This window comes from Melopsittacus undulatus, chromosome 4, assembly GCF_012275295.1.
Source record: "Melopsittacus undulatus isolate bMelUnd1 chromosome 4, bMelUnd1.mat.Z, whole genome shotgun sequence".
Taxonomy (NCBI): Eukaryota; Metazoa; Chordata; class Aves; order Psittaciformes; family Psittaculidae; genus Melopsittacus; species Melopsittacus undulatus.
In genome coordinates, this window is record NC_047530.1 from 103,565,286 (window position 1) to 103,581,921 (window position 16,636).

At 41.6% G+C, this 16,636-nt stretch overlaps 1 protein-coding gene across 6 annotated transcripts in view; it reads right to left on the reverse strand.

The window, feature by feature from the left end:
* Positions 1 to 572: 572 nt before the first annotated feature.
* The window catches only part of ABLIM1 (actin binding LIM protein 1), a 195,758-nt gene continuing 179,694 nt past the window's right edge, over positions 573 to 16,636 (reverse strand). For 5 of the 6 annotated variants that reach the window (XM_034062657.1, XM_034062656.1, XM_034062658.1 and 2 more), the window contains 8 exons: positions 16,515 to 16,606; positions 16,280 to 16,376; positions 14,351 to 14,412; positions 13,983 to 14,043; positions 13,009 to 13,016; positions 11,882 to 11,956; positions 8,545 to 8,625; positions 6,689 to 7,259 (listed from right to left, as the gene is read on the reverse strand). In XM_034062657.1, the coding sequence (XP_033918548.1) occupies positions 7,146 to 7,259; positions 8,545 to 8,625; positions 11,882 to 11,956; positions 13,009 to 13,016; positions 13,983 to 14,043; positions 14,351 to 14,412; positions 16,280 to 16,376; positions 16,515 to 16,606 (590 nt within the window). In that variant the 3' untranslated portion in view covers positions 6,689 to 7,145. Of the gene's footprint in view, positions 7,260 to 8,544; positions 8,626 to 11,881; positions 11,957 to 13,008; positions 13,017 to 13,982; positions 14,044 to 14,350; positions 14,413 to 16,279; positions 16,377 to 16,514; positions 16,607 to 16,636 lie in introns of all 6 variants that reach the window. The other variant, XM_034062655.1, reaches the window with a different exon arrangement.

Below are 16,636 nucleotides of genomic sequence, written 5' to 3' on the forward strand. Positions count from 1 at the left end.
TCTGAGGTGCAGTGTGCTTAGCTCTGCTGCTGCTATGGTCTGCTGGAGACCTGGGTGTTCAGCACATTCATAGGTGGTTTATAGCCTTATTTCCTTGAATGGCATCATCCTTTGCCTTCTACACCCAGACGAAGGGTTGGGTAGGTTTAAACTCTAGGTAACAAAGCAAGTGCCTCATTTCAACTACTAAGACATGTCAATATCTTTTCAAGTCAGGGACTAAAATTTTAGCAAGGATAAAGAAAGGAAACCATTTAGCTTGATGCAACAGCAGGACTTAACATTGCCGACACCTAATGTCCTTTTAAACCACATTCACCACATGGAATTAACAGTCCTGTGTGGTTTGTATGAATATCTGCTTCTGGTGACTTAGTTACAGGAAGCCTTGCATGCATTTTCAAACCTTTTTGCTATAATTTCATTGAGGCCGTGTAACTGCTCATCTGTCTTGCTCTGGTCACTCTTATCTCACCTCTCTCTTTCTTGAGAGCACATCCTGTTTGACTTTGATGGAACTCTGCAAGATGAAAAAAACCCAACAAATAAAGGAGGCAACGTGAACCCAGCAATTAAGAATAAAGCTCCAAACTTTATTCATTGACTCGAGTACAACAGTGATGCAGATTACAGTGGCACAGGAGTGCAATATGTGCTGCTTGCGGTAATGACAGTGGAAACACTAATTGTACAGAACAGCAACCCAGCTCAACTCTTCATTATGCATACAAGCAGACTTACTGTATGGACAAGACATTGATTCACTTTACGGAGACTCAGAAAGAGAGCTGTCTCACAGATGAATGGAAAACACAGGGACACCTCCCCAGAACGCTGGTTTGTAACATGTGAAGGGAGGAGGAAAGAAAAATAAAATAATAAAAACCCTATTGCCAAAATCTACTGATTTAAGGGGAAAAAAAACAACCTTTGAAAAATTAGTTTCAGTTTCCAAAGCTTAAAAAAAGCCCCCAGCTGTAAGGCCCCCTTACAGGAAGAGTTGTCAGCAACAACCAGGCTGCACTGCTTGGACAGGACTGATCCAGTAATAACACACAGAGCTCACTGCTGTGCACATACACAGCAGTCAGAGACCTTTCTGCTCTAGCCAGCTGAGATGGAGCCTGCTCCAGCCTGTGTGGATGTCAGTGAGGGGCTCCACTGATTTCAGTGGGTTTGCATCTGGGGGGAGAGGGGAAGTGCATTCTGAAGGTGTTCAGTGACAAAAGCCCAGGCAAGTGTCCAGTGGGACCTGTCAAAGCACCTAAGGGAGCTAGAGACTCAGCCTGGTAAGGCACCGCTGGGATTCCCATAGCTGCTTCTGCTACTTGAAATGCTTCATTTCCTAATGCCTGAAGGAGTAAGGTCCTGTGGGCCTCAGCTTTGCAAGTCTAGGGAGCAACACTCACATTAACTGTGGTGATCCTGGCAAAACAGGTTACTGTTTGCCTTCAGTCATCTCTTTTTACCTCAAAAGAAAGACCACAATGCACGAGGAAGTTCTAACTCTTCACAGGGACAGGCATTTTTTAGCAAATCATTAGCAGAAATCTATTTCCCTGTTAGAAGCCCTTTGGGCAGCAACTAATTTATTTTGCATACAGGCAAAGAACATTAATGGCCAATTACATTCCCACTTCCTGCACTGATGCTTACATTAAAGTTAATAATACTTTTTCTCTCCCTGCCAAATGCGGGCACATAGCTCTGCCAGCAGAGTTGTCTGCCTAAAAACCCTGTATCTTTTTATTATGATAGATGTCTTTTGTTTCTTTTATTAAGCACAAAAAAGGTGTGTGGGAGAAATCACAAAGCAAAACTCATCAGCCAGAGCAGTCCTGCAACCCACAGCGATAAGGGTGTTTCTAAATGAAAAGAGAAAGGTGCATTGTACTATTATCACAGTGCTCAGTAGCTCTTCATTATGTAGCAATGGGGTAAAACATACCAAGATCATCAAGACCAGCCCTTGCTATGTGTCTATCCTGAAGGCTATGCTGGACTCTAGCAAGTGTGTTGATAGGGCATGAACTGGACCATGACCTGGGGCTAACTGGATGGGGAAGGGGCTGTGGAGTCAAGCCCTAAAGTCTCTCTGACATGGAAAGATGAGTGGCATTACAGGGCAGATTAGTTGATATTCTTGTTTCTGCACATGTTTTATTGTATCTTCATTACTATTGACTGGTATTTTTCACTGCTATAGGTAACTTCCAGGATGAGGACATCCTCCTCCACAAACACATTCTGAAGGAAAACAGTGAATCATGGAGTGGGAAAAAGGCTGTTTTCTATTTAGTCTGCCTTACAAGGCCATGGTCCAAATATGCCAAGGTCTCCTCCTAAGTCAGGATGAGTCAAGATAAGTCATTCCAAGATGAGTTTGGAGGGTCTTGATACTTTTAATGTTCTGGGGGCTAATTATTCTGTCACTTGTTGTAACAGCTTCATACCTTTAATTCCTGTGTAGATGCTCATAAGCTACGGGCTCCAAACTCTCTTTCCCCACAGTCTGAAATAGGTACCCACAGGCTCATGCAGGATATCCAAACTGTATGACTGAGAAAGGATTTCCAAATTGCAACAGGGAAAAGGCAGCAAGCACTTAAGTGCAAGGCCCACAGACTTAAGACTGTAAGGACTTTGTAAGGAGAGATGACATCTGTCTTGACAGAAGCACTACTGGAGCCACAGAGCTATCTTGTCCCACATACAGCTATTAAGAAACTTACTGTTCTCCTAGTCTAACCTTTCACAGCACACTGCAAGTATGTCCACAACACATCACAAACCATATTTAATGAAAGGCTACTAACCAAACTGAAAACAAGTATGTTTCTGAGATGCCCCTACAACCCGCCCTAAGTGACACCAGCATGAGATGATAACAAACAGCTAAAAAAGAAAGATCCTGTGAGCAAACTTTATAAGAAGTTTCTCTTCCAGTTGTACAGAAAGTTTAGCAAGTTTGGGATAGGAACTGGCAGAGTTGAGATGCTACATTCAGCTTCCTGAACTGAGGCCACAATAGATCACATTGAGAAACAGTGGACAGTTCAGTAATTTCCAGATCTGCTCTTCAAGCTGCCTTAATTCTGCCTTCAGAGATGATAATCAACATATTTAACTGCTGACTCACAGGAGGCTGGAGCTTACACTAAGTTAAGGCACAGGTATAGAGGGTATAGCCAGCTGTTCCCACTGGAATGCAGAACAGTTCTCTACTTGTTCTTATGGAAGTCACCAGACCAGCATCTGGAGGGGGCACAAAACCCAGTAAGTCAGATCTCTGGATTCCCCATTAACATGAATACTACTGCCCAGTGTGTTGCAGTCTAAGCACTGCTATGGGTGCTGCAAATGTTCACATAAGCCTGAGAAGGCCTTTCAAATGTCATTGCTTGTGGCCAACCTGGCACTTCCAAGATTTGGGAAACTGACCCTGCCTTTTGCACACTCAACATATCACAGCTATCCACAAGCCCTGCAAATACAAGCACATATTTAAGTGACAGCCTTCATAACTTAATGACTGCCATCCTTTCAACACTAGGAACTACCTGGAAATTCCAGGTTCACTACTCACATAGTATCTCAACTCCAAATGAGGAGAGTGTGTGCTACACGTGCAGCTGTGTTTGGGGACCTGCATGTGTACCTGATCCTATTTTGCACACGTGTGGTTGTTTTGCAATGTTTTAATAGGTCTTGGCTCTTACATCGCTCTTAACATGGAAAAGGAAAAAAACAAGACAGAAGCAATCAGTTTTCAGTCCTCTTGGCAATGATGTTCTGCCAAGACAGTACTGAGTTTGATAGGGTTTTATCAGAACCTCAGATGCTTTGCACGATGAACGCAAGCATGTACTTAAGGCATATTCATAGAATCATAGAATGGTTTGGGTTGGAAGGGACTTTTAAAGATCATCTAAGTCCGACCCCTGACATTTCTCAAGGGAATATTGAAGAGGGGAATTACAAAGAGTTTCCCAGGATAATGCTGCTTTGATTGATACTAGGAAAATGATTCATTGCTTACACAGAAAATCCTCCCTGCGGCTAAGTTTCTGTTTGTATTAGGTGTGAAGATCAGATGAAAGAACAGAAAGGGTTGCAGTGACATTCACTAACAGCCCACTGCAGAAAACACACTCCACACCCTGGGGCTGGCTGCAGCATGGGATTGAGGGACTGGTGATCTCTTTGGGTGTATCTACATGTAAGTGGTTGTGATAATTAAGGGGAATTAACTGTATGCATGAAATGGAAGCTCAGAAAACCCTTTGTGTTCTCAATTGGAAATAAACCAGTATTAACTCTAGTGCAGAGGGCCATGAATTGACTATGCCAGTGAGACGTGAACCAGCAGCAGCCCAAACACCCAGTTAGAGATTGATTCTGCAGCATGTAAGCTGGCTTCTCTTCATTCTTTCCCAAGCTGCAGATTTAAATTCTCTGCTGATGAGACAGATAAAAGCTACCCTGTCATTCCATACAGGCTACGAGGCGGGCTTATAATCTTCTTTTGTCTTTCTTTTTAGAGAGGAGAGAAAACAACCTGGCTTAGTCATTTCTGAAATGATTGGGTAGTGCATTCATACGCTATAGCAATCTGAGATGGGAACAGAAAAATGCAGACTGGCAGCTCACATCCTTGAGAGAGCAAGTCTTCAGATTAAAAAGGTTTATTGTCAAGGTGACAGGGACTCAAAGACCTGCAATGCCTACTGTGTTTGAGAGGCAGCAACATGGTACTGTCCACAGGATGTGGGATGAAGAAATGTGGAGACTTTTAATACTTTAAATGCATTAAAACTGAAATATTCATGTCAAAGTGAAGCCACACCTTGCAGGTGACAAACACTGAATTTCTGAGCCTCCAGCTTTCACAAAGCTCTTGACTATTCTTTCACTGTGTTTTCAGCAGTCACTCAAAAATGCATCTCAAGCTGCCAGTGCCCCTACCATTCCCACTCGCTTCCCAGTGTTCCTCTAAAACCCTTTCAGATGCATGTTCTGAAAAATGAAGTATAACCTGTTGAACTGATCTCTGCTGCAATCGCAGCAGCAGCCAGAGAGCTTACACACAACTACAAGTGTCAGTGTTCAATGAGGACTTCTGTTCAGTGGGGACTGTGATGCCAGACCTGCAGGGTAGCACATTCTCCATCTTGCCTCACAGACCCAGCATTCCTTTGGTTCTACGGACAAGGAGCTGGTGCTGACCCCTAGTATCTGCCTCTCATATACTGAATCTTCACCTCAGATTATACCAAAGGAACCACAGTGATCTGTTGCAACAGGACTTCCTAAACCAGCAAAGAGGAGTCAGGATTTGGGCTGTCCTGCACATTTCATGGTGAAATGCCATTTGGTGATACAGAGAACTCAATACAGTGATACTGAATCTCACAACTACAAGGGACTGTTCCCCTTCCTGACTTCCAGATTTTAACACCAATGTCTCATATAATAGAAAATACAAAGGTTCTGATGTCTCCAGTGCCACATGTTCAGCATTAAAAATGAAACCTTGATATTCTTTGACAGACACAGAACCTAAATGACCCTCTCCCAATCAGGAGATGGGCTCATTAGTGCAGTATGCATTGGCAGTTAAGCACCAAGGAAGAGATAAGCTGACCTGGCAGCCACGATGCATTCATTCTATTACTTTGGTGCTCATGTCCTTCTCTGTATAGGACTCGCCCAGAAGCAGTTAAGGTATATACACAGGCAGTAGTTCAAGCTGCAGCATATTGGAAGAAGACTGAAAGCCATAAGGAGTTCAATGCAGCTCAGAAACTGTCTTGCATGATTACTCTGTCTTCAAAAACCCAAGTCAGGCACAAAGGGAAATAAAAATAAACAAGGCTGGAGCTTTGATGCTTCAAAAGAGGAAGAGGGAAAAAAAAAGCCTGTGCCCTCTTTTCCAAGCACAAGTGAAAAACTACATTAACTAAAAGGAGTGCTTGGCCCCATGCACTGTGCCATATTGACAACAGCAACTGCAGTTTAATCAAAAAGCCTCTATTGGCAGAGCATGGCACCTTGATGGTACCTTTTAATTCATAAACATCCCTCCCTAAGAGGGACGAATTTGAGTGTTAGCTTGCAGAGAACCGTCTTCCCTGCTGATGGACAATCCTACAACTCCCCTGCAGTCTGAGCTGTACTAGTACATACCAGCAGGGAGTCTGTCCTGAAATCTCTGGGTGTGAACCAGGGCACACTTAAAAAAGCATTTTCTCACTCTGTCACTCCCACCCCCAACCACCCATCTCCTGGACTAAATGACAAGAAAACTGACTCTTCTCCATCATTCCCATTACTTAAGTGATCTTAACTTATTCAAAGGACTGGTTAAACTCCAGCCCTATTAATTCAAGCAGAAAGTGTGGAAGAGGGAAGACTGACAACAGACACAGCAATTCACTTCCTACGTCCTAGCAAATATATACAAGTACAAGGAGTCCATTTTCCAGAAGTTCAACAGGTATGTACTGTAAGTGAGCAGAGCGCCCGCCTTTGCAGATGGCATCACACAAAGAAGGTGTCAATTAACAAACAGTTGTGTGAAAGACTTAAATGTGACCATGTAGATAAGTTATAAAGGGCTTCTCCTTCACTTCAGAGCATCTATCTTCCTCTCCATATATATACACACATATGTACACATACATACACGCACACACAGATAGATGGATAGATATAAATACATGTGTGCACACACGCAAACAGGCATACATATATATATTTATATATATATATATATTCTTTTCCAGTTCTTGGAGTGGTTACAACTACTTCAGTCTACAAGGCATCCTAAGGGCACTTCCTGGCTCTAGCAATAAAGTCCATCGTATTGTGGAGAAAAGTAAAGGGAATATCATTGAGGGAGAAGAACAAAACAGTTTCCTATCTTGGATAATACCATGTAACAGGTCAACACCTCAAACTATCATTGTTGTTTCTGAGCCCTGAGTTCCAGGAGGGCAAACGTTCGTCTTGTTCAATTGCTGTGTACAGAGGTGCTGCTATGTGATTTTCCCTTTTTGGTGGATAAGTAGTTGCTTCCAAACAGTTTGGACTGCATGATACAATATCCTTTGCATCATTGTTTTGTTGGTTTGTTTAAGGGGAGATTAAAAGAGTTTTGCTTTTTTCTTCATGTCGTTGCGTCTCCAGAGAGGTAACTTGTCAAACTCCTGTATCGTCATGCCAAATATTTCCTGGAAAACTTCAGGAGCTAAGTGACGCTTTAAAATAGAAAACAAAAAGAGACAAAAAAAAGAGGAGAAAAGGCAATGGTCAGTCAAAGCCAAAGAGACATAAGAGGAGATAGGAATGCCTTGGGGATTTCGTGTCACCGAATAAGAGCCATTGCAGGAAATAACAATGCTTTGGCTTTCAAGTCCTCATGAACTCAAGTGCTCAACCAATCCATACAATTTTGCAATTGGTTAAGTCTGAGAAGTTTACAAAGGAAATAAAGAGAACTATTTAAATTGCTGAATAAGCAAGAGACAAAAAGTTGTCTGAAGTCACGCAATCAGCAGCGACAGACCAGAGAACAAAACCAGCTCCTGCACACCCCTGTGCCAGACTTTAGCTGTCACCTCTGCTTACATGTGGAGCCTCAAACAGACACTGGGTTTCAGGAGAGCTTTGCAGAAGGGCTGCAGGTTGACATGCTGCATTCAAAGTTATGAGAAGGAAGACGTCAGGCCAGGCTAACTGTGCAGCACATTTCTCTATGGACAATGAAACATTTATTGGTGTTGTTGTGTGCACAAGTTACTTGTTCAGCCACTTTAGAGTGCATTGGAAGGAGGAAGTGCCTCCATTTGGCAGTAATGTATTACAGCCTGGAAATCTGATTAGTGATCACATATCTACTAGTCTAAATGTGCATAAATGGTTACTTACCCAAATCTTTTGTGGCCCCTTCCATTCATCTTCACAGAAGATTAGCTAACTACAAATGACTTCAACATTCCCAGCCTTACACTGGGCTGCTTAAATCTTTCTAATCCACTAAGTTGTAAACAGCTTTTATTTGTTGGCAGAGATTGAAATCCTCATATTTATTGGAAATCAGCCAGTCTAACTAACTCACAGGACTCAGGAGTGAGTTAAAGAAAGTCAGACTTCTGATCCTCAAGGATAGCTGGGGCTGATCCTTAATTGAGAGATGATCCAAGATCAAACAACGTATTGCTCCATTCCAATATGGATCCAATGACTACAAAACATCAAATTTGGGCTTTTTACCAATTTACAAGTGTATAATTAACTACCTGAAAACACAGTGGGGTTATGAGCAGCTCAGTCCATGAGCAGGGAGACAAAGATGTGGGACTCCTGGCCCAGCACTGCTCATGGAGATGCAGCTGCTTCCTCCGTCTGTCTCCTCTTTCCCTGCTTAGTGCTGAGAAATCTTCCCAGTCTAACAAGGATCCACTCTTCAATGTTTGAGCTTTCAAGTGTTCAACAACAAACAACTTCAGCAGGAAAGAGCATTTAGGAACTTGCTTCTCTTACCTCGAGCCTGGTTCTGTCTACATCTTTTAGTATTTTATTTCGCCCTCTGTTGGTCACCATGAGTATTTCATATGGAAAAATCTGTTAACAATGTATAAAAGGGGGAAAAAGAGATTTATTTATATTCTAAAGCAGAAAGAACAAAATGTGACATAGCAAGAACTTGTTTAGTACCAAACTGCCTCATACTGTACTCAGCACTTCCCCACCCCACCGATTTTTATGGTGCATCTAATACATTGGCTGGCTTCAGTCAGAGTCCTCTCTAGTCAAGATACTTTCGCATCCATCAATGTGTAAGTTTATCAAGGCAAATGTATTTGTCACTCATTGGTCTAACCGGCTGCCAAAGTGTGGACAGCTCTAAGGAAACAGACACTTAGTGGACTTTTAAAAGATGAAACAGATGAAAGTACATAAAAAAAGGAAGCAACTCTGAATAAGCAAGATATTAATTCATGGGGGCCACTGCATTTAGTCAAATTCATCACATGATTTTCTTTGCCTTTTTGGGTAGTTAAAGACTTCAAGCAACTGCTTGCTGTGGTTGCCGGCTGTACATACTTGCGTGGATTAAAGGAGATACTTTTGTAGATATATTTGTCTTATGCACTTTCATCAGCTTCAGAAGAGTAAGTGTCCAGCACATCTCCCATTAACATTTCCCTTGATTTCCTTTTACATTGCAAAGAATGTCCAGAACTGACACATATCAGTTACTGGCCAATAATGAATTCCTGAATGCATAAATGATTTTACTTTTGGTTTATGTGCACAGGTTCTTTGTTTCAAGTGTTTACTCTCAATGGGTCTCCAATCAGTCTAATCCAATACAAGCAATGCTGCTTAGAAAGGCTTTCTGAAAACCATGTGCCTTAGAATCAGTTTCTGGAATCATCCCTGGCAAATAAAAGTCTGTTTCAGGACTTTTTTTTGCCTTGGGCAGGTGCTTCCATAAATGCCTGGAATGACACAGAAGAGCTCATGTTCCATTTGACAGAGTCTCCCTATAGCCCTTCTCATTGCACGCCTTGCCGAGTAGGAAAACAGCATTCCCAGACTCCTCATCCAAACCCTACTGAAGTTCTTCTGCAGACTTCAGTGGTGACTGGCTCAGCCTTTACTGTTATTGATGAGTCTTGTTTTACTTGCCCACTGGGAACAAGAGAGAGACCACCAAAACCCTCCTGGGGAGATAACTATATATAAAAACCAAATGCTCTCAATGACATTATTTTAACATCAGAAGAAATTCCACCTAACCCACATTGGTGCAGCATGAGGCCGTTAAGTTCATTTTATTGCCAACAATTATCCCAATGAACTTTTCAGAAATATAATAAATAAGATTCAGGCATCAGTGAACACACCACTGAGTTTATTGTAAGTAGTAATAATTTAAATGACGTGTGCTTACATACCAATTGTAAGATATGGTTCTTAGGAGATTCTGACATCATCACAAATGTACAAGTAAGTCTATTACTTGGAATTACATTGTGTGTGTTTGATACTGGAAACAGCTACCATTACCATATACAGCATTATAGGAAACTAGAATGTAACTTTTCATATTAAAACAGGCAGAGTTTAAATCAAGATCTATGGTCATAGGTACATTTTATACTCAGATATTCACAAAAAGGCATATCTCAACCCGGGGTGGCAGGATGCACAAATTCTGTCCTTTCTGGAGACCATTCGGAAAGATTTGGTCATTCTTAAGTTTCCTTATTTTCACTTTTCACTTGTTTCATGCTGACTTTTTACTTTATCAGGTTTAAATTAGTATTGAACCATTGACATGAACAAACATACTGCCAATTCATACATGCTGAGGGTCTGGCATCCCCTTTATAACCATCAACAGGGAGTGACCTATTATCTCATGAACAACCCCATCAATTTTATTACTAATAATACTGACAGAATTTGTCACCCAAAATACCATTCCAAATCACTGGGTGCATCAACAGCAGTGGTGGCTGTAAGAATTTCTATTGCACCAAAAGAGGAATTATTTGGAGTAAAATGCAGTAACTCAGGAGTTGGGGATGTCCCCAAAGTCTTATGTATATAATATATAAAAACACTTGTAAATATACATCACGCTGGGGTCTCAGCTTATAAAGCTGGGGTTATTGCCTTGTACAGTTTGTCTGGAGGTGACTTGGAAGCACAAATAGTCATTTGGTTTGCAAAAGAGCTCCTCAGCTGCAGAAATGCTGATCTTTGTAACTGGCAAAATCATGATGTCTTGGTAGGTTCACCAGCAATAAAGTTGTAAGATTTGAAACACAGCCCTGGTTGAATCCCCTCTGTATATTATGTTAATTTTTGACTCAGATATCTCTAGACATAGCTGCAAAAGCATCTGCATTAATAACTTCAATTATAGTAATCTCACATTGCCTCTTTTCCAATAAATCTGAAGATTTTCTTCTCTGGGGAATTCAACATTATTGAAAGGTGTCAGGCTAACACGTCTGAGAGCTAAAGAACAGATCCAGAGAGACATGTGTCTTTATATATATATGTCTATATATAGATCCATATATATATTCCAGTACTTAAAGGGGCTGGCAACAAATCTGGAGAGCAACTTCTCACAGGGCATGTAGAGATAAGACAAGGGGGAATGGCTTAAGACTGAAAGAGGGGAGACTGAGATGAGCTCTTAGGCAGAAGCTCTTCCCTGTGAGGGTGCTGAGGCGCTGGCACAGGGTGCCCAGAGAAGCTGTGGCTGCTCCATCCCTGACAGTGCTCAAAGGCCAGGCTGGATGGAGCTTGGAGCAACCTGCTCCAGTGGAAGTTGTTCCTGCCCATGGCAGGGGTTGGAACTGGATGAGCTTTAAGGTCCCTTCCAACCCAAACCATTCTAGGATTCTATCTAACTTCCAATTTGAAACAAAGATCCCAGAACTGCATTAATTTTGAAAACAAGACAGCCTCAACAGTGTGCTGTGATCCACAATATTCAGCATTGCTTTTCTAGCCTGAAAGACCTGAGATTTTCCCATTGATTTTGGCCTGCTGTTTTGGCTAATGGAAGCTTGACAGAGAACTGGCTACTGAGTACCTTCAGCACCTTCATTTAGTCTCTGGAAAAGCCTCCTTAACCCCAGAAGCACACTTCTGGGCTGCCCTCAGCCTGCCTGAGTACTAACACCTGTAACAGGCAAAGTCCAGAACAAAGGGAGAGGTCTGGCACATGAGGAGAAGGGACTGAGGTGAGGTAAAGAAAAACAAGGGAACTAAGACATTTCCCATATTTTATCTGCATTTCACAGTCAAACCTTCACTGTGTTGAAGGAAAGTGAATAACATCTGCACTTGCCTTTGGCTCCAACATGTTAGGCATAGATACTCCTCTGTCCATTCTCATTCCAGGGACATGACCATCCGGAAGGGACTGCATCAGATACAGGTATACATCAGACACATAGGTTACACACACAGAGGGTAAAGGCACTCAAGTAGTGGTGAAAACAAAGGTGAATTTGCCCTGAGACTTCCTTCAAGTCTTCATATTTAGTCTTACCATATAGATCATTGCCATGGCTACTGTTTATTACTTCCCTGAGGCATGCAGAGGGATACTTTGATCCTCTCTGCCACCAGAGCCTTCTGTCATTGCTAAGGACAGTAATAGTTCCCCACTGAGTCTACCAGAGTTGTCTCTACAAGGGGAAAGTTTACTATGAACACAAACAGGGATAGGGTAAAAAGGTGCTTTTCTGACACAGGTACTGTTCCTAGGGAAACAACATTTGGAGTACGATACATGGACAACTCCTCTCTCCTCCTATAATCCAATTCTCTTCCCAATCATCGTAATTTTGATACATAAAAAGTAATTAAACCCTCTCTTAAATTGTCATTTCATATGGTGATTGTGCTGAGGAGCCAGATAAACCATTCTGGAAGAAATAACCCTGCAGGCAGTATTTGACTAAAAGGGTTTGTATTTGCAAGCACATCTCTTACTGGCTCAGCTGTGATGGCAGCACTGTAGAAAACTACTGATCAGCAATCTTGTCTGGAGAGCAAATTCCAGAGTAAAAATGAGTTCAAGACTCCTGGTATGGGAAAAAACTGCCTCCAGAAGAGACTTTCTGTACATCTCTGGGTAGGTACTAGAGAGGCTTGAAATAAATCCACGCTCAGCTGTCCAGAGAGGACTGTTACAGATAACTCATAGCTCAACAGACAGTGGATTTTACAGAGCAAGTCACAGAACTGGTGGGAGCTGTCTCAACCCAGCTCTGGGGAAGTAACAAGGAGGAATCTGAGGCTGTGTTTGGTTTTTGTTGATAAGAATCTACATTGGTGATTATGCTTAAACATGCAGGAAAATCAAAGCTATTGTCTTAAGAAACCCTTCCCTGTAGCAGAAATTCAGACTTCAACAGGTAGATGCTTTTAGTTCTGGTGTCAGTTGATTGATGAAAACCCGTACTGTACCTGGAAATCTGAAAGGGAAAAGAGAAGTCAGCTTTAGAGTGTGGAAGAACAGGAATCAGTCACAATCTACCAGATAATCCTTCTGTCTTCTGGTCTACCTGATCTGCTCAAAATCCCACCTGATGCTCTGAGGCCAGCAGCCTTCCTGCTTTTGGGCTTAGTTCATAAAGAGTCAAACACTCCAAATATTGCAGCCCTTTCCATTTGAGCAGGCTTTTCATTTGGGAAAATCAAGTCACTTTGGAAATATTAAGAGACACAAAACCACAATCAAGTAAATAAAAAGCCAACTAAAATTCAAATGTGCAAAGCAATGTTCACCTCGCCTAACCTCTGCCAGCAGGTAGCTGTCTAGATTCCACTACAAAGAGGCATGACCACCAACAGAAGATGCCTGATTCTAAGGTGTCTGAGATAGTTGGAATCAATATTCCTTTGGCAATAACTAGCCTCTCCCACTCTCTCAACTCAACTCCTTTCAAAACATTAAGTCTTAAAGTTTCATAACGTTTACAAATATTGGTCATTTTTATTAGGCAATGACTGATACCACATCGAGCTCAAAGTCATAATAAAAACCATTTTCAGCAACAAGGATTAGAAGGCATTATCCTTTCTTCACTCTGGCTCATTCCTTCAGGCTGTGCAGTGATGGTAATTTTCAGAGAAAGAAAAGAGAAGCAGTATATTCCTGATAATCGACGCGTTACCTGCTTCCCATTTGCAGCAATGCTAAAGTGATCCTTTGGCATATACAAGGATCAGCTCCATAGAGCAGATTTAGCAAAATAAACCCTATTTTTCTCACCAGGTATTTGCAGAGTTTGAGTTAACTGTTGAGTTTATCAGAGGAAGTGCAAATGTCCTGAGCAAATACAAACCAACCACATCCACTTAAAACAAAACAGCAGAAATGATCAAACATCATCACATGTTCAGTAACGAAGCAGCATGTAAAGGCTCCTTTGCCTTACCTCTGACACCACCACTCACATCTCCATAACTGTTGTACTGACCAAAATCTGTAGACACCGGCTGCAACAGGAAAACAGGGACACAAACTTAAATTCACAGTTCATGACTTCACAAGCAGGTTGGTTTATGGGCAGAAATAAATTGCTTTAAGCCTTTCATTTCCCCTTCAACTTTCACAGTGTTTCTTGCATTGCTTTCTTGCCTTCTTAACAATGTAGTTTGTGGGAAGGCAAATGAGGTTTTGTCTGGCTTTGGATGGTCTTATAAGAAACTTGACCAAACTGAAAATCCAATATAGTTAATATGGAAATAAATACCATGGATAATTAAAGCCACCTTTTGCTTCTCAAAGTCACCATCTCCTTACCCTGTGAAGTCCATTTTTTCCATAGCCAGGGAGGGAAGAGGTTTTGGAGGCTGAAGCATGTGCTGTTGAATGAGAAAGGGAATAATCTTTTACTGGAAAAATCCCATGGAAACTCACAAACAAGAGAATTTAAGGAACCAACTAGCATAAAAAAACACAGCTAAAAGAGCTAAGCATACACATAACCAGCTGAAACACACTGACTTTAAGAAACTCACAGCCCCAAACTCATCACAACATTCCATACATTCCCTAAGTTACACACAGCCTTATCATGCCATAGTATATGACCTGCCACACGGTTTATATATCATTATACCCTCCGAACCTTTAATGAATTTCCTTTCTATTCTTTCTACTGCAACTATTATTGCACTTATGATCCCAGCTTCTGATGCTGCAGAAGGCTACAAGATACAGATGACTAGCCCACTCCTTTCTCTTTGTATTCACATGCTTTAGCTTGCCATTTTTTGCTACAAAGGAGAAAAGTCTATGAGTTTAGATCCTGAAACACTGTAATTGACAGATGTTTTGGTACTGAATTAACAGAAGAATGATCAGAATGGGCAGTTCTGAGTGAATTCAAACTGGTTTGAGAATTTGGCTTTCTGATCTGAAATTACAGTTATCCTGCACATGTTGTGACGCTTCTAAGAGCAGGGCATGATTCAACAGAGCTCTGTGCCTCCTTCTTTCACCTGAAATGAAAGTGAAATAAGGTATTTGGGGGCATTCAGTATTTGCACTGCTCTCAAAAATTGCACGAGCAACATAAAGACAATTTGGAGATGTCAAGGGTGTGTTTTCAAATATATACAAGAAGATGGATGAAATAGATCATCAGCTTATTCACTAATAGCACCTCTACAGTTAATACAGCTCCTTCAGATGAGATCCCCCATATAAAAACTCAGTGTTCTGTTTTTAAAATGCTACTTTTACCACAGAAGGGTAGGTAATGTACATCTTGAGGAACTGCTGTCCCCAGCAATAAGCACCCTTGGGAAAGGTATCACTGATTCCACCAAAGGCAATGGATGACTGCACTGATCATCACTGCAAACAGGGATTGACTCCTCCCCAACAAAGGAGTCCTCCAATCTCTGTGAAAGTTAGTATAAAAATCATAAACTCTGAGTTGAGCAGATAGACTCAACAGATACACTATTACAGACAGTGAGGGAGAGCCACAGGCATTCTCTTCAAGACCATAAACAGAGATAACACACTTCTATAACAGGGAACACTAGGAATCTTAGTTTGCTTGGCAGCTACTCCAGTGGATGACTCCAAAGAGACTCATCTGGTCCCTTCTTGGCTCGAAGCACAGCTGCTGTGCTACAATGACCAGTGGATCAAGAGAGTGAAATAAAACCCCCAAACCCTGTTTTGGAGATCTGAGGAGGCCACAGATGTATACCAAAATGTGCAATGAAGCCAAGAATCTAAGCCATCAATTAGTCAAAGTTGCCTTTTGTGCTTTTGCTGTATTCTTTTGGAACACAATCAAAATGTCAGCCAAGGCCAAAACATGGGTTGTGTTTGGAATATGCAGCCCCACTGGTAAATGTTACTGATTTTAACAAAATCTGTTATTGTAATTTAACAAACCAGCCTATTGGCATGTGTGTGATGTGACTGTCACCAAATGTTTTACCTCATTCCTTATCTAGATTAGAAAATCTCTGTCCTCAAAATTGCCTGAAAATCCTCAATCTCATATTTCTTTTAAGAACGAAACAGCCATGAGAATCCTTCCCCCACCAAAACCAGCTAATGAATTAGGCCACTCTTTCAGGAGAGAATACAACATATATACATATCAGTCTTCCCAGTGGTTTCTATTCCAGGAGGCTGCTTGATGGGTGTATATGTGGGGTTCACTATCTACTGTTCATTATCAGCTTTATTGCCTGCACGAATTACCTGGAGAATCGTAACGACTGGCAGAAAGGGCTGACCTATCGCGACTCTCCTTTTCCATCTCTTCTTTCAGTATCAATTGTCCCAGGCCAGAGTTGAGCTACAAATAGCAATTAAAAAAAACAGTAAAATCGATAAAATAAAGCTGATCAAGCATTAGTAGAAACTGCTTACAGAAAACAAAGGGGCACTTTTGGGATGGTGTTCAGAAACAGCATGAAGACAAGCTTATAACCACCTTCATGAGCTGCTCCTCCTGCAGCTGCCGGCGTCTCTGTAGTTCTTCATCATCTTCCTCTCTGCCACTTGATCTGCGTCTCATGTCAGCTCCTGCTTCCATAAAACCACAGTACAGAGAGA